At 56.0% G+C, this 23,411-nt stretch overlaps 6 protein-coding genes across 6 annotated transcripts; 3 read left to right on the top strand and 3 right to left on the bottom strand.

Moving 5' to 3' along the window:
* Positions 1-845: 845 nt before the first annotated feature.
* Positions 846-2,054, top strand: EX895_006263 (uncharacterized protein; the record flags this gene model as incomplete). Its single annotated transcript, XM_029886855.1, has 5 exons — positions 846-956; positions 1,468-1,536; positions 1,667-1,688; positions 1,783-1,893; positions 1,993-2,054. 5 exons carry the CDS (start codon positions 846-848, stop codon positions 2,052-2,054), a joined length of 375 nt encoding a protein of 124 aa, XP_029737168.1.
* Positions 2,055-2,597: 543 nt separating this feature from the next.
* Positions 2,598-4,856, bottom strand: EX895_006262 (uncharacterized protein; the record flags this gene model as incomplete). The annotated part of the gene is made up of 1 exon (XM_029886854.1): positions 2,598-4,856. One exon carries the CDS (start codon positions 4,854-4,856, stop codon positions 2,598-2,600), a length of 2,259 nt encoding a protein of 752 aa, XP_029737167.1.
* Positions 4,857-6,481: 1,625 nt separating this feature from the next.
* Positions 6,482-8,069, bottom strand: EX895_006261 (uncharacterized protein; the record flags this gene model as incomplete). The annotated part of the gene is made up of 3 exons (XM_029886853.1): positions 6,482-6,865; positions 7,161-7,197; positions 8,026-8,069. The coding sequence occupies 3 exons, from the start codon at positions 8,067-8,069 to the stop codon at positions 6,482-6,484; spliced, it is 465 nt and encodes a 154-aa protein (XP_029737166.1).
* Positions 8,070-11,573: 3,504 nt separating this feature from the next.
* On the top strand, positions 11,574-12,773 carry EX895_006260 (uncharacterized protein; the record flags this gene model as incomplete). The annotated part of the gene is made up of 1 exon (XM_029886852.1): positions 11,574-12,773. The coding sequence occupies one exon, from the start codon at positions 11,574-11,576 to the stop codon at positions 12,771-12,773; it is 1,200 nt and encodes a 399-aa protein (XP_029737165.1).
* Positions 12,774-14,038: 1,265 nt separating this feature from the next.
* EX895_006259 (uncharacterized protein) lies at positions 14,039-17,148 on the top strand (the record flags this gene model as incomplete). The annotated part of the gene is made up of 2 exons (XM_029886851.1): positions 14,039-16,112; positions 16,478-17,148. The coding sequence occupies 2 exons, from the start codon at positions 14,039-14,041 to the stop codon at positions 17,146-17,148; spliced, it is 2,745 nt and encodes a 914-aa protein (XP_029737164.1).
* Positions 17,149-18,415: 1,267 nt separating this feature from the next.
* EX895_006258 (uncharacterized protein) lies at positions 18,416-19,966 on the bottom strand (the record flags this gene model as incomplete). Its single annotated transcript, XM_029886850.1, has 1 exon — positions 18,416-19,966. One exon carries the CDS (start codon positions 19,964-19,966, stop codon positions 18,416-18,418), a length of 1,551 nt encoding a protein of 516 aa, XP_029737163.1.
* Positions 19,967-23,411: the final 3,445 nt, after the last annotated feature.

Genomic DNA, 23,411 nt, shown 5'->3' with positions numbered 1-23,411 from the left:
GATGAACGAGCGTTGCATGCAGGATGTGATTGGTACGTGCACGAGCACAAGTCACGGCAACAGCAGCAGCATGTAAAAACAACAAAGCTGACGAGCAACCACGGCGGCTGCGTCTGCTTGGAGGATTGCGATTCCGTCTTGGCAAGTGTTGTTGAGCGATGTTGGATGGATGAGGCCCTTTCGATGAGTGATGTTGCGCAATCTGTCCTCACCAGCCATTGTGCGTGACAGCCAAGCCGAGACAGAGAGTGACTAACTCGGCGGGTGTAACGGTTGAAATTGCAGCGTGAAATAAGCGCCGTTTGCGAGGAGGCACCGCGAGTCACTCGACTTTCCCACTCAGCAGCGCTCGAGATCCCTTACTTGAATTTGGTGACTGAAGCCGAACGCTGACGGAAAACTCGAATGCAGTCTTGTGGAGTGAAGAATCGGTGATTTGCATGACCAGAGCACCGATTAATTTGTGATCGGATGAGTTTTCTCTCTCTCCCTTTCTCGTACGTCTCTTGCTCTACCATTCGAAATCAAGACTTTCCGCTGTTTTCCGGCGAGAGCGAACAGCTCTCAAAGTCGACATTACAAATCGAAGCCTCTTTTGTTGCGCGAGAGCTAAGCAGCAGCAGGTCGCAGTCGCTGTCTGCAAAGGAGAGAGACGGGCAGGCTGGCCGGTTGGTGAATGGAGGTGCGAGCCAATTCCAACTTCTTCTTGTCGCTGCTGCCGGCCAAGGGAATCCGACATTTTTGGTGGTGCTTGCTCGTCGTCGCTGCCTTTCCATCTATTGCTGCCATCTCTGTGATCATCTTGTCGACACTCCTCTACAAACACACATCCGACGCTCGACGCCATGCCATCCTCATCTGTCACAGTATCGCTCCCCGCTTCGGGCGACGAGTCCATCTTCAGCTCGGTTTCGAGCTTCTTCTCGTCGCTTCTGCCCGTCGCTCACGCCGAAGAGGTAAGTTGATGTCCAGCCTGCCTTCGCTTCGCCTACCTCAGCATCAGCACCAGCCCCAGCGTCCGAATCACCCTTTCTGCCGCCGAAGCCGACTTCCAGATCAGCCCTACATTTCCGATGGAATACAGCTCAATCCATGGGTAAACACCGCCGCTATAGGCTCGGCTCGCAATCCATCTCGATAGCAACATTGCTGTGGCAGATCCGGTGTTGCAGAACCTAGTTACATTCAGCAGGCCGTGACGGTTCACTTCCGATAGCATCGATTCTGCTGCGAGTAGCGGCTTCGCATCTCCACAACTTCTTTCGGACGTCCTGACCCGCCGCCGAAGTCCTGAAGTGGCTCAACTGTGGAACGACTTTGCGGCTTGAAAACGCTTCCGACACAACGCTACCAGCATGATCGATGCGAGGATTCCCCAGTGTTACGCCAACCTCCAGCGACGAACTCGATCTCTGACTAGCGTTTCTCCACTTTCTTGTTTATCTTTGTATTCTCACAACCTTTCAGGAATTTTCGGATGACGCCGAAGAGTCTGAGGAGAAGGAAGAGGAAGAGGACGAGGACGAGCCTGAAGACGTAAGTGATCCGCCGCCCAGGCAATCGATCAATGCCGCATCGAGCTTCGACTCACCATTCTGACCGTTTTGCCCACACACGCACCACACACGCATAACAACACGTTCATCAATGTATCGACGCAACGCAGCCCGCGCCCGCCATCTACGAGGGTACGTATCCGCACACCAGCTTTCCACCTAACCGGCTTGCATCCCTGTCGAACGCCGACACTCACCTTCTTCTGCATCCTATGCTCCCGAACAGAATGCGAAAAGTCTAAAGCTTGCGCTCCGCTCAAGCACCACTTCGACGAGTGCACCAAGCGTGTCGAAGAGGGCAAGGGTTTCGAGGGCGAAAACTGCATCGAGGAGTTCTGTAAGTTGCAAACCTACCCCACATACAACATCACTTGAACCCTCTCTGTGATCCTATTCATACTGACACGTTTATCGTCTTTGATAATTGGGTTTACAGTCCACCTGGCTCACTGCGCGCAAGAGTGCACCGCACCCAAGCTCTTCAGCAAGCTTGTCTAAGTAGCTGGCTTTCCTGTGCAGATGCAATCGTGCACTTTCCTTTGCTACTTTCAGAGTCCGCTGATCCCAAGGCAGCATGAGGTTGTGCCAAACTACCACACTTTTTCTTAGAAGAACGCTTTTGCCAGAATCCGCACACTTTCCTCCCGTTGCTGTTCGCTCGTTTGTCTCGGTTACGTGGTGGAGCTCACGCCAGTGCTTTGTGATCGAAGCGCGGATGCTGTTGTCAGAGCGAGGGAGGCAGAGAGGAGGTTGTTCATGGCCGATTGCAGAGCGTGCGATGGACCGGCATTGCGTTCCTTTCAGTGTCTCCATCCGAACAACGCCAGCTCACGCTCAAGGCACTTTGCAGAAGCCAATCTCTAGGCCACCAGAACCAAAAAGGGATGATACATTGCAAAGAGAGAGAAGGGGGCATGAAAAGCGATCATCGACAAAGCAGAAGCGTCAGATCCCTAGCCTACTGAAGCCCATGATCAGGTTTGAGTGCGAGTGTGTGTCTGTGCGAGAAGGAGCAACGTCGTAGGCCCCCCGGTCGAAGACCTAGTTGATAGGATCCTCGCCATTCCAGTGGACAAGGTCCAAACACCTCTCTACAACCTTCTCCACGCTCCATCGCCCACCGGGGCCACCTGAGCCATGCTTCAAGTGCAGCAACGTGCCCACCTCATCGCACGCACGCAGCACGTCGTCAATGTCCTTCTTGGTGTGCGACGCACTGACACAGAATCGCACACGCGACGAGATCAACGGCGTGGCAGGGTAGGCCACCACGACGACCACGATTGGCGGACGCGCAGGACGCTCGATGTTGGCGGGCGAAGCCGGGTCCTCCAACGCTTTGAGCTCTTCCGGCGACATGTCGGACTCCTCGGCGGCAAAGCGCTGCGAGGGGGGGAGCACCGAAGACCTGTCCAACATCATTCGCGAAAACAGCGACATCTTGGCAGGCTGGAAGATGAGCAGCGGCACGATCGGCGAGTCGCGATGGCCATACACAATGAAACCGAGCTTGCGCAGACCGCTACTGAGGTATCGCGCGTTGAAGGCAAGTCGTCGCAATCGTTCGCGTCCTTCACTGCCATCCAGCAAGTTTCGCGGCAGCTGCACCCAGCTTGGCAACAGCGCCAGCTCCTCGGGGTCTTGTCCCACGCCCATGATGGAAGCCATCGAAGCAACAATCTGGGTCAAGACGGGAGGCGAGAGCGTCTCACCGTAGACGTTGGCATGGTTGGTCAAGCGAATCCGGTCGATGATGTTCTTGTCGCCGGCAATGTAACCTCCAGCAGCACCGAATGACTTGGTAAAGGTACCCATGAGGATCTCGACCTTGGCAGGGTCGACGCCAAAATAATCGCACACACCTCGGCCCTGCGGACCAATCGCACCGATCGAGTGAGCCTCGTCGATGTACAGGTGGAACTTGTACTTTTCCTTGAGACGCATCACCTCGGGCAAGTTAACGAGCGTGCCCTCCATCGAGTAAAGACCCTCGACAATGAGAAGGATCTTCTTCCATGGGCGGTGAGTGCGAGGCATACCCTGGCTGATGCACTCGCGCAGCAGCGACTCGAGCTTCTTCATGTTGTTGTGCTTGTACTGGCGGATATGCGCGCCACTGAGACGCGCACCGAAGCGGATCGAGCTGTGGTTATATTCGTCCGAAATGATCAAGGTCCCAGCGCCGGCGATGGCAGGGATGGTGGTGCTGTTGGTGGCAAAGCCCATGCTGATGACGACGGCATCCTCTTTGCCCACGAACTTGGCCACCAGCTTCTCGGTCTGATTCTGCAGGTCGAGGTGACCGGCGCTGAGGCGGCTGCCGTAACTGCTGACACCGTACTTGTGCAGGCAGGCCTCGACGGCATCGGCACAACCGCCGTGAGACTGAGCGAAACCAAGATAGTTGTAGGCACTGATGTTGAGGGCACGGGTCTTGTCGCCGGTCAGACGGAAGGTCTGGTGGTAGTCTAGCGCAACACGGTCGAGGCAGACGACGGTCCTACCGCAGACGCCAGTGACGGGACGGCTGAAGCAGTCATCCATACGGGCCTTGAGACGACGAGTGTAGAAGCTGTCGAAATCCGAGTTGAGCGCAGCGTAGCCGTCGCGCTCCATGAGGTGGTGGTAGCTCTTGGGGAAGAGACGTTTTCCAGTGTAGTCGCGCATGTGTCCGATGAGAATGAGGATGATGTAGCTGATGTACGTGGTGAGCACGGTGAAGTAGCTGGGTTCTTCCTCGATTGGGCTGGGGAGCGAGTCTCCATTGCGGTGTTCCGAAGTGTAGCGGTAGTCTGGATTGGCACAGTAGCCGAACTCGGAGTGGATGAGGTCGGCGCCGTCGTGGCTGCTCTCGAAGCTGGTTGGAGGCTGCATGGAAGCTGCGCTGTATGCCAAGCCGTTGATGGTGCCAAATGACGAGACATCGCCCTTGCCCGCGTTGAAACGGGCGGTGAGACTGCGCTGATGCGCGTCCTGAACCGACTCGAGGCTCTCTACGGATGCGGAGGTGGAGCCGGTCGTGAGACTCGGTGCTGCTGATTCGACATCGGGCGAGCTGTCTGGGCTTGAAGAGAAGCCGGACCAATCGCGACGTTGCGAGGCGAGGTCAATTCCAGAGTTGGGCATGATGTTGTTGGAAGAGGGAGCGGGAGACGAGATAGCAACAATGGGTGCGCCCTTCTTAAGGAAACCGGAGAGCGAAGGCGAAGAGGCGAGTGGTTTGGATCTCTTGGCGGTGCCGTCAAGTGAAGATGGATCGTTCAAGTGGGGGGCGTCGAAAGTTGTTGGGACAGGCGCCATGATCTATGGCCACCGGGGTCGACTTGAGCTTGTAAGTAAACAGGCGGCTGGACGGCTGTGAAGCAGAGTCGAGGATGGACAACAGCGGCGACTGAACGGGACTCAAAGAGCGACTCGATATCGGGTAGGGATGCGAGCGTGTGTCTGTCGATGGAGTTGCCTGGACCCGAACGTCGAGCGCGATAGCTGAAGCGGCAAAGTGCCAGTCGAGGCCTGTTGACGTTGGGATGTGGTGCCGAGCCTGTGTCGTAAGGCGGCACTGCAGTGACCAGCCGGCTTTTCGCGGGGGGGTTGTCCGACCTGGCAGTAGCGTTAACGCAAAAATAAGCTACGGAACGCCCTTGGAGAGCCACAGTGATGGTAAGCGATGTGGACAAGGTTAGGTCGAGGTAAGAACGATGGGGAGGGTTCGATGATCTTGTGTCAATTTGGCTCGGATTTGGACACGCTGCCTTTGCCTGCCTGCCTGCCTTTGCCTTGCCTGCGTCCGGAATGACAGAAAGGCAGGGAGCCGCAGAGTAACAGCAACAGCAGCAAAAACCCGCGGCGATCTTTTGCCGGATGTTCACTTCCAGGCGAATTCCGAGAGAATGAGAGAGGCAGAAAATACACACACAGTACGCGCACACACGCTCCCAAAATTTTGGCGCTGCTCAGGGCTGCACGCGTGCCAAATGCATTGTCAATCCATCCTCTTTTGCCAGCGAGCGCGTTTCTTCAAGCCCAGGCTGTGGCTCTGCTCAATTCCAACTTGGCAGCACGGACACCACCGCATCGAGCTATCCTCTTTGTGCATCGGACGATAAGTTTCGTAAAGATCTGTTAGCACCCTCTGCAGTGGCATAAGTATCTTCACTCAAGAGTGGGTTCAAGAAAGGACCAGCTGGAGTGGTTTTGATGACATTCAGCTAGTGATTTTTAGCTTCGCGAGGGTGCTTGTTCGGCCTGGTTGAGCCGTACTCCGCCAGTCAAGTGTCATCACTCGAAGGAAAAGAAAAAGAAAATAACAAAATTGCGCGCAGCCGTGCTCCTTCGGTGGATCGGCACATCTGACAGTTCCAAATTTCACACGAAAATCGAAATCCACGGCGGACCGGACGTAAGCAATCGAATAGACGCTTACATAATAGCCGCTGTTGCTCGCCCGCAGCCGGCCGAATAAAGCGTTTTATTTGTTAGGCCGACAACAGGGGTCGGGTTTCCTCACAACCACGTCCCGCTCACCAGCTTACACGAAGACCAATGGTTCCGTCATGCGGGCAAGAGGCGGACACGGCTCTATGCTTCACTTCAACTGCGCAATCAGAGTGTCGGCGCCTCATCTCGGTGCATCAAAGGTCACCGACGCAGTCACACTGCGATCACAAGGTCACAGCTGGTGTCGACACGGTGTGTGTGATTGCTTTTTGGTTTGGTTTGATGGATCGCTCAAAAAATGAATGATCCATCAGTACTGTGGTGAGGGAGAGGGAGTGCGATAATGGTGCATACGGTGCATATCATGGACAGGAACGATGCCGCAATCACAGAGTGTGGTCCAGATAGCTAATGTAACAAATGCGGCGGGCAGAGAAAGAGACATGAGGGGAAGGGAAGGAGTGCAGGGTCAAGCTTCGTGTGCAAATTTAGACACGGACCTTACCGGCACCACCCTTCATCTGCTGTCGCGAAATCTGGGGACCAGCACCACCGGCGCCGACCGACTTGGCCTTGTTGGCCTTGCGAACCTCGGCCTTGGCCTTCTTGTCCTCCTTGCTCTTGGCAACGGCGGCCTGGCGGGCGGCGGCACGAACCTCGGGCTTCTGGTTTCGGCGAGCGTTGATCTGCTCGAGCGAGGCACCCACGATACCACGCTGGTGCTTAACCGTCTTGCGCGAGCGCTTCTTGGCGACCTCCTCGGTCACACCCTTCTTGTGGAGTCGGCGGTAGACGACAGTCCAGGCGATCTTACGGGGGTTCTTGCGCTGCAGGAAGAGCGACTCGTTCTTTGAGCTGACAAAGCGGAAGACCTATACAGTGGGCGGCCAGAGAGCGATCGAGTGTGTGCAACAGGGTCAGTCGGCCTGTCTGGCGTCTCTCTACAATGAAAAACCTGAATCGAGGCAGCAAATGGCAGCGTCCCAGCTCCTGCGCGCTGATCGACGACATTGCTGTCATCCTTGAAATCCGGCAAATCCAGTACGGACTGACTCTACAGCCAGCGCCTATGATGCTTCCTCGTCCATGTGCTTCCCGAAGTACGGATCTGTCGGACTGGACTTGTGACTTTTGCCTGCCGAAATTCAGGCTTGAAGGAAAACTTACCTTGTTGTCGCCACGAACGTAGAGACGACCCTTACCACTGTTGCAAGTCAGAATGCGATTTTGGTGTGCGGGTGCGTCGTGAGTCAGTAATCACTGTGAAGGTGAAAGGTCGGAGAGGAGCATTCATGGGCTGCAGCAGGAAATTGGTGTCTGTGGAGGGTGGATATGAAGATGTCGCACATCAAATGCGATATGGTAGCGCTACCTTTGCAAGCGGTGTCTTACTCCGAAACTCTACTCCTGCGTCGTAGGAAGTGATGGTGGTCGGAGAGCAACAGAATCCATGCATCGTTCCGCGCCTTCTTCTGATCCAAGTCCTGATACCGTGCTAGTCCGGCAGACGTTGTCCCTTCTAATATGTGTCAACGTGGCCGTGCTGTTGTTATCGCCGAGTCCCAACACCATGATTGTACCCCTATGCCGACATATCGCTCTTACGGAATGCCCCCCCCCCCCGGGGCAATCCTCGTAAGACTCCAACGTGTGTCGGCACATGGATGTTGATGCGCATGCTACGGGCGGTCGATGAGTCTGGTGATGCTTAGATCGGCTTTACGAGTGTGCTGAGTAATTGGTGTGCGGTCGCATGGCCCGTAATTGACCCTTTGAGAGGCCAGAAGACATGGATGCTCGTGTGAATCCAGCTCCACTCTCCCGGCCTTTTCGATCTCCTGCTACTGTACGATCTCGACTTCTGCCCCTTTACTGGTACCAGCAAGATCCATGATATGCCTTGTTGCATTGAATGTGGTCGAATATGCTGATACGAAGTAGAAATGCATCTGCGAGTTGGCGATACTTTGTCGAACTGTCGGTGTAGCTGCAGCCCATGGAATGCGTGTGGTGCGATGGCTTGACAACTTACGGGTAGATCTTCCTTTGGGAGAAAGCGCAAATCTCGACCTTCATCTGTGTAAAGTCAATGATAGTGCAGGAAATGACAAGTTGGTGGATGCAAGGATGGGTGATGAAGTTGGTGAGCGGTCGTGGTCGGTGACTTAGGCTGGTGAGCAGCACGTCGCTAAGATTGTCGAGAGCTCGGAGTGTGTAGGTGCTGATGCTTACCTTGACGATATGTTGTTGATCTTGTCGAGGTTAGAGAGATGGTGAAAGCACGGGTCTCCGCATCAACAGCCAAGGCCTTCTCGCGACCACGACGACCGGCGGACTGATTCTAGCGGCTCGATGCATCACGAACTCGAGGCGCCCTTAAAATTCGGAGCCGAAACCTTCAAAAAGGTCACGTGTCAAAACTGTACGGCCGATGTCTGTCCTTTTCATACAATTTAGTTAATTTCTGAAACGCGATCTAACACCCTTCCAGCTTGTCCTTCCTGGTGGCGCCTAACTGGCATCGCAGAGTCGAGCCTTCAGCGCTGACGGATGGTGACCGGCGGAAGACGATTGTCTTGAACGTGCTTGCTGTGGACGAGTACAGTCCTCCGCTCGTGAAGGAGACATTCGCTAGAAGTCGCTGTGACACACGCTTGTCGTGGATGTTGGCTGCTGAGTCTGCAATACGGCCAGGCCAGCTCGTGAGGGGTCTTGCTTGCGTTGTCGCATGATCATTTCAACAAACTGGCAGAGCCACGCGGAAACGCAATCAATTGGCGCCGAGGGTTGAACGTTCTGGATTAGCTTATGGCTATGCTCTGTACCTTGCAGCGTCTCGGTCGGCCAGTTCAGTGTTACACAAAGTGAGGGGAAGGAATGCCAACACGCCGAAATGGTAGACCCACACGATGCGGAGGCTGTGCTCGCCGGCTCTAACGCGTGGTCACGATCGATCCCCCCAGTATCGGCCGGTGTTGCGACGAAGCAGCTCGCTGGTGGAGTAGAGCCACGGCCAGGTTGCCAACGAGTAGTCTCGGAGGCACAACTTGCTAGGCAGGCATGCGGGAACAGCAGCATGTATTGGATCTGATAACGACGCGACGAATTGGATTGGACCTCGACTTGGCGATGATGGCCTCCACAGCCTGCCTTCGAGTGAGGTGAACCGAGCCTTCGGAAATTGACCGGTCTTTGCTTTCGTAGCTCACCTTCTTTTGGAAATTGGAATCTTGCTGCTTTCAGTCTTGCACCTATGGGACGCTCAATTCACCGCTTGACAGCCACGGAGATCGGTTAAACGGCCATTTCCTCTCCGCCTCGGCGATTCCCTCCCGAGAAATATCTTGGTTCTCGGACGATATTGATCAGGGTTAGCCTGAGCGACATTCTCTCGGCTTACCCATGCGCTAACACCAAAAAAGACATCCATTGGTCATGGTAAGATCAAGCAAGTGCGAACAACACGACCTTACCAACGAAGAGAAAGTTGGAAGCAGTGGTGTGTGGTGGGGGCAGACAGCTGATGGCTCGTAGAAAGCGGAGAATGACGCCAGACCGGAATACGCGGCGTTGGCTCGTCCCGCTTAAACCTTCACTTTATAAGCGACTAACAGATGGCAGAAGCGCTACGTGCTGTGGCAGTACAGCTTCGGCGTACAAATGCGGGCTCGCGGCGGCGGCAAGGGTAGGGGCAGAGCAACCGCAACTTTCTCTGTGAGCGACAGACAGCCTCGGCACATGATGGGAAAGCGGGCAGGCAGGCACGCAAGCAGGCAGGCAAAACAATCGAATGGCTCCGTTGCGTTGGGGCGAACCGGAGGAAGCATACATGCCTGCACCGCATCTGCAACGGCTGACGGTGGACCACGCAGCAAAATTGGGCGAAGTGCCCTGTGCTCTCGCAAAATTCGATGTGTGCCTGAGTGTGGTTTTATGCGACTCGTTGCTCGCTACAGCGCCTCGGCTGCAGAAGACAAAAAGGGTTTGCGTAGTTTGCTCTCCCTCTCTCTGCCTTTCGCGCTCGCCATCGGTGCCAGTCGGCCAGCTTTTTCGTCGTCTGTGTTGCTGTCGCTGCAGTGTCCCGCCGAATCTGATTTCAATTTGTAACGTGTTGGTCGGTACAGCATCCTGCATGAGCCGAGCAATGCGTGGCCATCTCTGTGCCTCGAAACGCCATCGGAGAACATCCATAGAACACCTTTGAAAGGGGCGAAAAGAAGCGAGGGCCAGAGCGCGAGCGAACCAAGTCCGCAAGACGGCGACTTGAACCACGCAAGCTGTTGCCAAGGAGGGTCGGCAGAGGAGCAGGCAACCGGGTCCAATCGAACGCAACGCCCTCTTGCCTCTTTTCCACCATCCTCGTCACCATCATCCACTCCGTCCGCTGCTGCTGTTGCTGCCGCCGTCGCCGCCTCCCCTTCACCGCCGCCATCCCTCAGAGCTTGTGGTAAGTATCTCTTTCGCTTCGATGCGCTTGGCTCCTGTTTACGAGTGACGCGTCAGTATCCGAACGTGGTCTCCATTCGTAGCGTTTAGCGTTTAGGACTGCACAATACCCAACCTCGTTTAACCCAACAAAGTCCGACCAGAGGTATCTTCGCCAATGCCAAGCTGTACCTCGAGCTTCAGTATCATGGATAGCGCCTACAAGCGTCAACCTTCGTGTTCCGTCGTTGGCCACGAAGCCGAACGCAGTCCATCACCCTCGGCGATAAGCATCAATCCGAAGGGGACATAGCACAGATTTATTGCATGCCGGTTATAGCCCGACCATAGACACAGTATTGCTCGCTGCTTTTGGTGTCACGCACAATGGGCCTGCACTTCACAGCACGCTGATGTGTCTGCACTCGCCGGCCCGGCGCCGTAATGGAGCCGCGACCATTGTTGAGCAGGCCGGGCCATGGCACGTGCGATTTACACAAATGCCCTTAGGGAATACCTTTCAGTCTGTTTGGCTTGCCGATGCTCGCTCGATGATGGCATCAACCTTCTGGTCTTATAGCTCGCCCTTCCGCTCAGTACGCTGCCTTTCCGCTGCCTTCTTCGTCCACGCTCAGCCCCATTCACCCTCTAGCAAGCCAAGCGCCTTGAAATAACTTCTCTATCCGTCCTCATACAAGTCCGCCTACTGACACTTGTCATTTTCACCTACTTGCTTTTACCGTTCCCTACTCTGTCAACGATTCTCACCATGCTCTTTACGCTCAACAGCCTAGTCCGCTTGAGTTTTACTCGCGAAACAGCCTGCTCGCCACTCACCACCTTCCGCCTTTACCGCCTTTCATCCCGCCAACAGCTTCGCCTGGCTCGTCATCCGAAGCAATCCCTCATCACCACATCCGAGCCTTCCATCCCCAGGCTCCCATCATCGCAATCGTGCTCTCCGCCTAGACAGTCAAGATATTCATCGCGCGCCTCTGGTCGCTGCCCTTGCATCTTACTGCTATCATTTCTCACCACCTTCGACCCCCGCCAGTCTCCACGCACAGATAGCGATCGGCTGCCATTGCGCCTCCTATCTTGCAACTACCTTGTAGCTCCTCACCCTCCTCCTCTTCCCCAAACGCATCGTACAGCATGCAATCGATCAACTCGGTCGAGGCCAACGGCCAGCCTCCCAGTGTCCCCATCTTCCAGCGGCCCGCCGGAAGCGGTGGAGGCAACAAGAAGGGCACCAGCGCAGAGCGCCGGGCCACTCACAACGCCATCGAGCGAGCACGCCGAGAATCTCTGAACGGCCGCTTCCTTCAGCTCGCAGCGTCGTTGCCCGCCATCTCGGACGTGCGACGACCCTCCAAATCGCTCATCGTTAACAAGTCGCTTGACTTTGTTGCCGACGCCATGACGCGCGAGTCGATCTACCGCCTCAAGATCGACAACATGCGCCAAGAAAACATGCAGCTGCGTCAACAGCTCAATAAATTCCTCGCACAGGCCGGTCTTGAGACGCTCCCTCCGCCTCCTGTCGACGAGTTGCCAGTTCCACTTGCTGAGATGGGCAACAAGAAGCGTCAGGTCGGTATGAGTACTTCGGGGCAGCTTGTCGAGGTCTATGATCTCGATGACGATGACGGACCTTCTGCCAATGGAAGCGAAGGGGAGGGCGGCAAGAACAGCCCTACATCGTCTTGCTCGGCCGCCTCGAGCATGCGCGGCTCTCTCTCGAGCTCGGTCCCGTCCGGTGTCACCGGCTTCACCCCAATTTCGCAAACTCCTGGAGTGTATGGACAGCCGCCCAGCTTCCTGTCGATCCCCGCCAATCCAATTTCCACCAACAGTGCTTCTCCCGGTGCTTTGTCTGGCTCTGGCGATATTGGAGCCACCGAACGCAACGGCAGCTTTGATGACGCTGGCGGAAACTGGATTCAGCCAGGCACATTGGAGGGGCAGGGCGGTGCTGCCAGTCAGCAGCTCACCTATGCTGGCCTTGCGTTCTCGTCGCCCAGCAACAATCACGGCCTTGATATCAACGGCAACCGACAGCTCGCCTCCGGGGTGCAGATGGGTCTGGACGGCGTTCCCGCCGTCCTAGGGCAAAGCGGACACGCGCAGATGTTCTCAATGAACACAAACAACTTCGCACATGTTCGCAATGCACAACAGCTGCAACAGCAGCAACAGCTTCAACTCCAGCTCCATTTCCAACAGCAACAGCAACAGCAACAGCAGCAACAGCAGCAACAACAGCAACAGTACGCCAATGCTGTTGCTTTCAACCCGTCGCATTTTTTTGATCAAGCGCCGCTGCAGTCCGCTAGCTTCTTGACTGCAGTATGAGCGCACTTGTTCGACGGGCTTCTTTTTCTCGAAGCAGACGCCGCGGCACCAAATCCTAACTCAACTCTGCTCTGCTCAGGGGCAGAGCTGGATGATGTGCTCGGCGTTTCAAGAGTCGATGACGCCCCGCACCTCAGTTAGCATGCTGCGGGGCCGTTAGAGGCTCGTCTTTACTTTTCCGCAGACCCATCGAGGTCAGCCAACCAAGTCTTTCCAATCACTACTTGCAGTCTCAGGACAGACTGTTAAGACCTTTTTCCTTCTTTGTTGCCACCGACACCTTTCCAACACCTCGACTGGCTCGATCCCGACGGACTCACAGCTACTTCTCGGTCCCTTTTCCATCTCTCTCTTTTTTTATTGTTTCATGTACTCTTGTCGACGTTATCGTTGTCCCGCTCCTCGTTCCGATTCAGTCAGATACTCTATAATTTGCCTGAAGTGTCTGAAGTGAGTCTGTCAAGAAAGCGACCAGCGGACTTCGGAAACCAGCTTCGTGTGTGCGAATCCGTTACTTGTTGCTTGCCACCAAAGAAGCAAAAGCTGTCAATTGCTGAAGGTGCCCAGGTGTCAGGAAAGAAAAGAAAAATTGACAGCAGCAGCAATAGCACAAGATGCGAGTCAAGTGAAAGTCGAGTCAGACCCGAAGCGCTGTCACAGTTCAAACTCGATAACGCGTGGAGGCATGATTGAATACAAAACGGTTTGTAGTGCATGGCCGAAAATTCTTGAAATTGAGCACATTGCAATCAGACGGCCGTTAAACTGATAAGACCAAGTTTGACCGCCACTGGTGCATTCAGCCAATGGCATAGCGGCGGTCCTCGCTACTGTAGCTGGTCCAGTGGCACTTAGAGCTTCCCTGGTCACTAGGGCGAAGGAATCAGGGTGAAAGGAATCAGGGTTTCCTGCTGCGACGTGTTGGTCGAGGAGAACCAAGCGGGCGCTCGCTCCTGTTGATTGGCTCGGACCACTCTTGTCTCTGAAGATCAAACCCCGTCGGAACGAGTCAGTGCACACGAGGATTCGATTATCAGCGAACGGCTTGGCACTCGAAACCACGATCTTCTCTCCTTCACTGCCATTAACAATCTCTGCTCCCGTCAAAACGCTTGGGACTCGACCGTATCTATATCTTCCAACACCCAGTATCAAGGCAGCTAGCTGAAGTCCAGACAGCCCGTCAGCAGCCTTTGTTGGCAACCCCATCCACACTTTCTTCCCCTTTCCTACCCTCTTATTGAAGCGTGCTCTACCGTCCCACAATGGGTGTGCTTGCCGCCCAGCGATCATCTTCGCGCGGTCTTGCTCGCACCGCCATCGCTTCTCAGCGATGGTTGAGCACCGCTGCTTCGGCTTCTCGCGTTGCTGCCGCTTCGTCGACCGCCTCTTCTACCCAGCTTGAGTCCGCCAAGGCTCGTGCCGCTGCTGCGCCCGTCGTCGCCCGATCCTACTCGAGCGCCGCCGCCCGCGAGAATGCTTACGACAGGGAGACCATCACTCGACTATTGTACTCGCTCGCCTCGCGCAAGGAGGTCGAGAGGTACCTGCGCATCTTCTCTGCCGCCGACAAGTTTGCCGTCATCAAGGTTGGCGGTGCCATCCTCACCCACCAGCTCGAGGAGCTTGCCCTCAGTCTCTCGTTCCTCCACCGCATCGGTCTCTACCCTATCGTCCTCCACGGTGCCGGTCCCCAGCTCAACGAGCTGCTGGAGAAGGAGGGTGTCGAGCCGGACTACATTGACGGTATCCGCATCACCGACGCCAAGACGCTCAAGGTGGCGCGTCGCATCTTCCTCGAGGAGAACATGCGCCTTGTCGAGAAGCTCGAGTCGCTCGGAAGCCGTGCTCGCCCCATCCCCATCGGCACTTTCACCGCCGACTACCTCGACAAAGACAAGTACGGCCTCGTCGGCAAGATCAACAAGGTCGACAAGGAGCCCATCGAGAGTGCTATCCGCGCTGGTTGCTTGCCCATCCTTACCTCGCTTGCTGTCACCAACGACGGTCAGATCCTCAACGTCAACGCCGACGTTGCCGCCTCGGAGCTCTCAAAGACGCTCGAGCCGCTCAAGATTGTCTACCTCAACGAGAAGGGCGGTCTCTACCACGGCAAGACCAAGGAGCTCATGGAGGTCATCAATCTCGACGAGGAGTACGACGACTTGATGAAGGAGGAGTGGGTCAAGTACGGCACCAAGCTCAAGCTGCGCGAGATGAAGGAGCTGCTCGACCACCTGCCCCGATCGTCGTCGGTGGCCATCATCTCGGTTGACCAGCTTCAGAAGGAGCTCTTCACCGACAGCGGTGCTGGTACGCTCATCCGACGTGGATACAAGCTGTACCGCAAGAACAGCATCGAGGAGGTGGGCGCTGAGCGCATCCGCCAGGTGCTCAAGGAGAACGACGAGGAGATCAAGGACGGCCGCAAGTCAGTCGCCGAGTTCTTCTCAGAGATCTCGCAGCACCCCTACACGGTGTACGGTGATGAACCTTTCGACTGCGTTGCATTTGTCTCGCAGCCCGAGGGTGAGATCCCAATCCTCCAGAAGCTGGTGACCACGCGCAACGGCGTGCTTAACGGCGTCAATGACAACATCTGGAAACAGATCCGCAAAGACCACAAGCGTCTCGTCTGGACCTCGCGCGCCGACGATGACCAGCGAGCGTGGCACTACGAGCGCGCCGATGGCTCGTTCACGCGCAACGGCCGCTCGCTCTTCTACTACGGCATCCACGACGTTGCCGAGGTGGAGGCTATCGTTCGCAACCTCGAGGAGAAGAGCCGCATCGAGCGCGCCTACTTGCCTCTCAAGCCTGCGAAGCCCACCTCGCCCAGTGGAACGCGTGGTTTCTCGACCATGGCCCGCCCCGGTCTCACTTCTTCGCGCGTGATGGCCGGCTCTCGCCGCGGCTACGCTACCGCTGTGGAGCGCAGCGGGCCGATCCCCGCCTCGACTACGGACAAGAAGCGTGTCGCGCTGATTGGCGCTCGAGGCTACACGGGCCAGTCGCTGATTGCGCTGCTCAACAACCACCCGCACATTGAGCTGTCGCACGTCTCGTCGCGCGAGCTCGCCGGTCTGCCGCTCAACGAGTACACCAAGGCCAAGGTCAACTACACCAACATCGGTGTGGAGGACCTCAAGAAGCTCGAACGGGGCGAAGGACCTGGTGCGCCGCCCGATGCGTACGTCATGGCGCTTCCCAATGGCATCTGCAAGCCGTTCGTTGAGGCTGTGCAGCAAGGCGGGAAGGACAAGCCTCAGGGACATGGCGTGATTGTCGATCTTTCCGCCGACTACAGGTTCCAGGAGGATTGGACGTATGGTTTGCCAGGTCAGTAAAGATGATTTTTTTTCGCAGAGTGCAGGTGGTGAGAGGAGCGTCGGGGGGACGGGGCGCTCGACATGCACAGACGCACACAGAAGACCAGACCAGAATCTTTCGAATGGAACATATATACGTTTATAACAATATCATGCGTCTTTCGAACATGGTCTGGATTCTGATTCTGTTTCTGTCTGTGCGTGGGGGGTACGCGAGCGCTACTGCTGCCCTTGTCGAGTTGTAGCTCGATTGGAGCTGTGCTCTCCGGTGCTCAGGTGTCGTGTCGCCTGCGGTTGGACGGAGTCTGCACACAGTTTCGGGCTCGATGCTGACAAGGAACCTTATCTGTTTTCTGTGATTGGATGTGGCAACAGAAATCTACGGGCGCAAACAGGTGCGCGGGTCGAAGCTGATCTCGAACCCGGGGTGCTATGCTACGAACAACCAGGCGCTCATTGCGCCGCTGCTGCCTGTTCTGGACCTGTCTGCGGGGCCGACGGTGTTTGGTGTGTCGGGCTACTCGGGCGCTGGGACCAAGGCGAGCGAGACGCCGTCGGGTGAGCGCAAGACGGTGCCCAAGATTACGCCGCAGGACTTGGCGGGGGGGATTCGGGCGTATGCGCTAACGGACCACATCCACGAGCGCGAGGCGGGCCACCAGCTGTCGCGCCTGCTCCCCGCCGGTGAGCAGCCGGTCAAGGTCGCCTTCATCCCGCATGTCGCCCCATGGTTCCAGGGCATCATCAGCACGCTCTCCGCTCCACTCAAGCAAAAAATGACCAGTCGCGAGGTGAGGAAGCTGTACGAAGACTTTTTCGCCCATGAAAAGCTGGTAAAGATCCAGGACAAGGTGCCGGAGATCAAGGATATCGAGCTCCAGCACGGCCTCAAGATCGGCGGCTTCCAGGTGCACAGCGACGGCAAGCGCGTCGTCGTCGTCGGCGTCATCGACAACCTGCTCAAGGGCGCCGCGACCCAGTGTCTGCAGAACCTCAACGTCGCGCTGGGCTACGATGAGACGGCCGGCATTCCTGAGCTCAAGTAACACAGAAAGCTGTGGCTCGCCCGCCGCCGACCTGGATCGCGAAGCTCCCAAACACGCTCGCTTCACACGCTAGCTTCATGCACAACAAACCGCGTCGAGATGTGCTACAGTGTCCATCTTCCTGATCGTGTTCAATCTTAACTTAAATGTCCTTTGCTTCAAATCGAGTGTGTCAGTCTTTCGGCTGCTGCTGAATGGTGCGCGACTGTGTGTGCATCTTCTGACCTCGACCTGGTCGTCCTTTTCGGCCTGTTCTTGTGGCGCGCATGACTTTCTCTTGCAACGCCACGCCCCAAATGATCTCCCCCCCCTTGTGACGCAGTCCAACTCCAAATCACACGAAGGAAGTCATCCAAGTCAACACAGATCCCCCAGTCTCGCGTTCGGTCGCGCAATCGATCACTCGCTCACGGACAGCAGACGACAAGCAAACCAAGAAGCACGAAATGAACAAACTTGGTATTTCAGCAGATCGAGGAAGAGTAACAACGGGAAGCGAGTGCAAAACTAGATACAGGAACGATTGCCGGTGTGCCAGCCCGCCATGCGGAGGGTGGGGCGAGCACGGCACAGGCGGCGGATTACAAAGAAGAGGGTCAAAACATAGAGGGAGGGAAGGGGAGCAGGAGGAAGAGCGATGCTAGAAGCAAGTGTCCGTGTATGACTGATCGCAGGAGAGCGATCAACAGGTAGGGGCGACGGGGGAGGAGGACGAGATTTAGTAAGAGCAGATAGTGTCCTTTAAGGAGCTAGCAGGTTCATGTCAGCAAGAGAGGAGACGTAGAACAAGACGGCGGAAGAGTAGAGACGACGACCACAGACGGAAGCACGTCGCATCCACAAGAAGTTCGGCACTCGGACCGTAAAGGTACGAGCGCCGCGCCGACGCAGTAGCTTTGAAAGAAACACACTGCGCCGGTGAGTGCACCACCAGCCGACCGTCGAAAGCTATCAGGTTGTGTTAAAACCAATCTGTAACTGAGGTCCGGCTAGCGCTGCAGTAAAGAGCAAAGTCTTGCTCCCGTGACCACGTCCCGCATCCGACCAACAAAGATTGGTCGAGATGGGACGGAGATCACAGGAGCTCGAAGGCGAAGAGACGGTATCAGAGGTGGTATCATTGAATTGGTATCCCAGCCGCGACGGAATTCGCGAAAGCGGGGGAACCTGGGTATCGTATGAGGTTTGATGAGGATCCAGTATGCAGCAAGGAGAGACTGTGGTTCGAAGGCCAGCTTCTTTCGTCAAGAAGGAAGATCTAGCGCAGCTACTCTTGCTTGATCTGGGCACTCGGGCCAGACGCGATCGAGACACCGCCCTGAGGAGCCGCAGTGAGTACCATGGGGTGGGAAAGAGCGAGGTTGTGGTGCGACATGGGGTGGACCGAAGAAGCATCGTACGACTCTTCGCCGCCGACACCAGCAATGCCGCCCATCGAAGTGTGGACGCGGGCATGTTGGTTGAGATTGTCGTGTCGGCTGAAGCGCTTGTTGCACGAGGGGTGAGGGCAGATGAAGGGCTTCTCGTCGGTGTGGATGGAGCGAACATGACGCTTGAGGTGCTCGCTGCGCTTGAAGCACTTGCCACAGCCGGGCACCTTGCACGTGTACACCTTGCCGCTCTTGCCGAGGTTGTTCATCTCCTCGGGCTTGTTGGGCACGCGACGTCCACGCGAGCGCTTGGTGATGAGACCGGCGTACGGGTTGGCGAGGTGGGCAAAGTGGCTGTATAGGCTCATGCCCTTGGGCAGCATGCCACCACCGGGAGCCTGGGCCGGGATGTGCTGGATCTGGATCTGTCGCGAAGGAGGCGAAGCCAGCACCGAGGGCAGAGCGCCATTCATGCCAAAGGCAGGGAAGGGAGACGAACTGCGCGCGCTGCTGGGCGACGAGGGGCATGGCGAGCCGTGCGGATGGAACCAAGCGGCATCGGGGGCGCTTTGAGAGAAGACCATGGGATACGCCCCGCTATTGTGGCCCATGAACGAGTTGACGGGGTAAGTGTGCGTAGCCGTAAGCACAGTGTTGACGTCAGCACTTCCAAAGAGACCGAGGCTGGACTCGCTGGCGCTGCACCTGGCGTGGCCATGACCGTGACCACACTCGTTCGCAGCTTCGCCGCCACTCAGAGGCGAGACGGGCATCTGAGAGGCGACAAAGATGGAGGCGGGAACGTCGCTAGCGGGGAAGGAGTCGGTGCTGGCAGAGGAAGGCAACTTCTGTGCGCAATGTTCGACGTCTTCGATAAATTCGTGAAAGCTGAAGTTGGACGAGAGGTTGAAGTGGCTGGCGCGGATGGTAGCGTCCTTGGCATCTCCGATCGGAGACTCGAAGCCGATGCGGTCGAGAGCGGTCTGGATCGAGGCAGACACATCGAAGGGGCTAAACGAAGACTCGCTCCACGGGCCAGCACAAGCATCATCGGTGGCGGGGGAGGCAGCATTGCTCTGGTCTGCTTCGCTGTCGAATCCGCTATAGTCAAATTCGGAAGCGGTGGAAGCAGCCGAGCTGGCGACGGAAGGGGTGAGAGAGAGGCGCTGAGCGGCGCGGGGACGCTGAGGACTGTCGGAGAAGATTGCGGCGCTGTCAAGACCGAAGTCGTCTTTGAAATCAAAGTCGGGCTTAAGGGTGGTGACGGTGTCGGCACGCTTGCGCTGGATCTCGAGCATGAACGCAGGAGCGTCGATGCTGTCGCCAAAGGTGAGAGGCAGGGAGCTGGTCATGTCGATAGAAGGGGAAAAGCCAATGGGACCGCCAGACGAGAGGGGCAGGTCGAACAGTTGGGCGGCGGCGCTGGGGCTGAAGAGTTGGTCCTCCATTCTAAGGGTGGTGAAGATGGTTAGTGTTGTCGTCAAAGAAAATGTCGAAATGCTCGAAGTGGGGGAAGACGATAGATTCGGAATTACGAAGCTGTGAAAGCAGTGCCAGCTCGTCGTTCGTCAGAGGGTATTAGGGGTAGAGGTGTTGAGGTGTTGAGGAGAGATTGAGAGAGACAAGAGAGACCGGGACAGACGTTGGGATGGGTCGTGAAAAATCGTAAGTGGCCTTGCCTGAAAGCAAGAAAGAGCCACGGGTCGTTACAAGGTCGTTAGAAAAGGTAGGGTGCGCCTCCAAGCTGACATGCAGATGCAGCAAGAGTGTGACTGGCTTGGTGCTGGGAGGTGATATCAATGCAAGGCGAGGCAAGCGACAGGCGCGGTAAAGTAGCGCGCGCGGTGAACACGAATGTCCGTGCCGAAGATGCAGGTAGAGATGGGTGGGAAGCTGTCCAACTGTAGGATTGGAGTGGCGTGAGGTGGGATGTGATGTGTCGTGGAGTGGGTATGGTTCAGAGAGGTTTGGCTCGTGGATTGCTGGGTCGTAAGAAGGTCGTTAAACTGGAGTGCCGGAATGAAAAGGATGAACAAGGCACACACAGATGGAGGAGAGGAGATGAAAACGAGAGAGAGAGAGACGGTGTAGTTGTCAGCAACCTGTGCGTGCATGTGCGTGTGTGTGGCTTGTCACAATGGGATCAAGACAACGAGATGAAGGCAACGAGACGAGAGGCGCGAGAACTTGTGACAACCTGTATGAATGCAGGCTAGTCGCACAACAGGCGCTTGTCGACGATCCGAGTGTGGGAGCAGCCATGAACCCCCCATTATGATGCGGATCGTGCTACGGATCTCTTTGCATTCATCCAGCATCGAGCGTGCGAAGTGGACCGTGCTTGCATTCGCCATCCAGCCTAGCAGACGAACCAGGTCATGAGCCAGAGCTCGAGCTCGGGACCCTGCCCGTATTCAGCGCTGCAGATCGACGCAAGTGCAATGCAGCAGTGCGCTAATGCATTTTGCTAGTCATTGATGTGTCAAGGCCAGAAGGCTCTGGCGCAAGAGGGTCGAGCGGTCAAAGCCAAAGTGAGACGCCAAGGAATAAAAGAAGGAGCAAGATGGGCGCGGAGGTGGTCGTGATGCGTCGATGTCGTGTAGAAGCATGACTTACAAAAGGTCGTTATAGCCTGAGAAGGCGAGATTTGAGCTGTAAAGCGGTCTGATCGTGATCTGACGACGAGAGAGGTCTTTGATGAAAGATGGTGGTAGAGGAAACGAGAGGCGTCGACGAGTGAGGGTGCAGTCACAGGCTGGGCCAGAGCGTAGGCGTTCGCAGTCGCAGACGTTGGTTGCTCCAGCTGCTGACAGAAAAGGGCAGCTGAGCCGGCTCAAAACCTGGCGCAGAGGCGGCACCGCCCTGCACCTGACCAGTCTGCAAACGATTTCGAGCTGCGAGAGGCCGAGTTTGACAGAAAAAGGAAAGTCTGAATCGATGCAGAAGTCCAACTCGGATCGAGAACCAAAGATTCAAAATAAAATAAAATTATCAAGTTCAACTTAGCGAGGCGGGCCAGCGTTGGTTGCATCGATCGAGAGAGGCGATTCTCACCCCAATCGCTTAAACTCGCAACGCAAACGCAGGCGGGCTTCGCATTCAGCCTTCTTAGCCAGTTGTCGTTTGCCCTGTTCTCTTATCCCGCGCTTCAGCCCAGCCGAGATAGCTAGCGGAATCCCGTCCTTGAGAACGGCGATGCGATGCTTGGATCATTGCCTTGCAGCCGGCCCTACCGTGCGTCAGCCTGCGACGGCACTTCATCTCGAACGTGCGGTAACCAACGCTTAAACCAACGCTCGAAGTGTGTGGTTTACAAGCGCGGTTGCAAGCGAGCCTCTCATGGAAAATGAGGTGCATCAGCCAACAATGGCCAGCAAACCGTTCAAAGTCCTCGTCCATCGCGGGCGGGGGTAGGGCTCACGCACCTAGAGTCAGAAGAGATGTTGGCGAGCTAAGAGCGAGGATGCGAGATCCATGGCGTGTCGACTAACTAGGCCGAGGGCAACGTAGCGAGACTAGAAAGGGAGAACAGAGCTAGATCCAAGCGAGAGGCATCGTCTCGAGGGCGTGACAGAGAGCGCATTGGTGGAAACTGTTGAGTCGATACCGTGCCTTCCAAGCCTGTTCGATCAAGCCTCGATGGTTCGATGGACGGGCAAGGCGGGCGAGAACGGGAATTATCGTCAAAAAGCCTGGTGACGTGACGTCAATTTATGCTGCCTAACAAGGCAAGTCCGTGGACACAGCCATCGAAATTGGACAGGCTTGCGGGGCGGCTTGCCTATGTCCCATGCGTGCAGCGGGACCACCGTTTTCTTGTTCCGACTCTCCCGAAAACCTTGGTCTCAACCTCAACCTGTACCTTGTGCCTTTCAAAGCGACATTTGGAGCTGGAGACGGTGGCTGTCCAAGTAAGTACGTATTGTGAGGCGGTCGGCGGAAAGGCGATAAAAAGGCAGTCCTCGACAGATGTGAGTGTGTGTTGCATCCAGACCCTTGTCTCGCCAAAATGGACCTTTTTGTCACCAAATGGACCCTGGCATCTCGACCATTTAGCTACTCTGGCTGCATGCATTAAAGGTTACTTTTTTTTCTCACACAGGTTGGTCCAACTCGACTTTTTTGACATGTCGCTCGTAACGCAATGGCCTTCTCCATCGCTGGACGATACAAGTTCTATTCTCAATATTTGGCCTTCGCGATCTCTCGAGCTTCGAGACTCTACCGACGATCGACTCAGATGTGGGGTGGGTGTGAGTGTGTGTGTATGTGTGCTTGGCGTTACCTCTGCTGTCATCGAGCTTTAACTTGACCGGCGGCCTACATAGCAAAAGGAAAGGCACAGGAGTAGAACGGCCGATCCACGGCGTGCCAAATGCATGGAAAAGCGATCATTCATGTTCGATACCTCGATGCCTTGACACATACACCTCCCTCTCTCGCACGCTTCTCGAGCGCATCCCAGTCGGACATGACGCAGTGTACTGTCGGCCTTCAATGATACCGTTTCACCAGATGAGCTGCACCCAGATGACCTTGAAATTGTGCAGCCCGCCATTTCCTGACCGAGTTGCCGTCGCTCAGAACATCGCAGCTCCCACCTGCTAACCGATCCCACCTCTCGATCGTGGCCGTATGACCTTTCAACCTCGGCGGAACTTTGAAGAGAGCCCAGTCAACCTCTATCTCAGGTCGAAGGTTCTTCGGACTAGAGGCACTGTCAAGCGTAGATCCATTTGGGGGGATCCCGTTCATTTGCTGAGGAGGCCCTGACTCTTGCTTTCATTGGATTCCGTCGCTTACGCCGAACGAAAAGGTTCGACCAGTTTTGAGGTCGAAGAAAATTCGACCTTATGCAAGTTTCTGCTTGCCAGGCTTCTAAATAGCTTGCTT

The sequence above is a fragment of the Sporisorium graminicola genome, chromosome SGRAM_8 (assembly GCF_005498985.1).
Source record: "Sporisorium graminicola strain CBS 10092 chromosome SGRAM_8, whole genome shotgun sequence".
Classification (NCBI taxonomy): domain Eukaryota; kingdom Fungi; phylum Basidiomycota; class Ustilaginomycetes; order Ustilaginales; family Ustilaginaceae; genus Sporisorium; species Sporisorium graminicola.
Note: the sequence above shows the minus strand (reverse complement) of the source record. Positions and strands in the feature narration are given on the sequence as shown.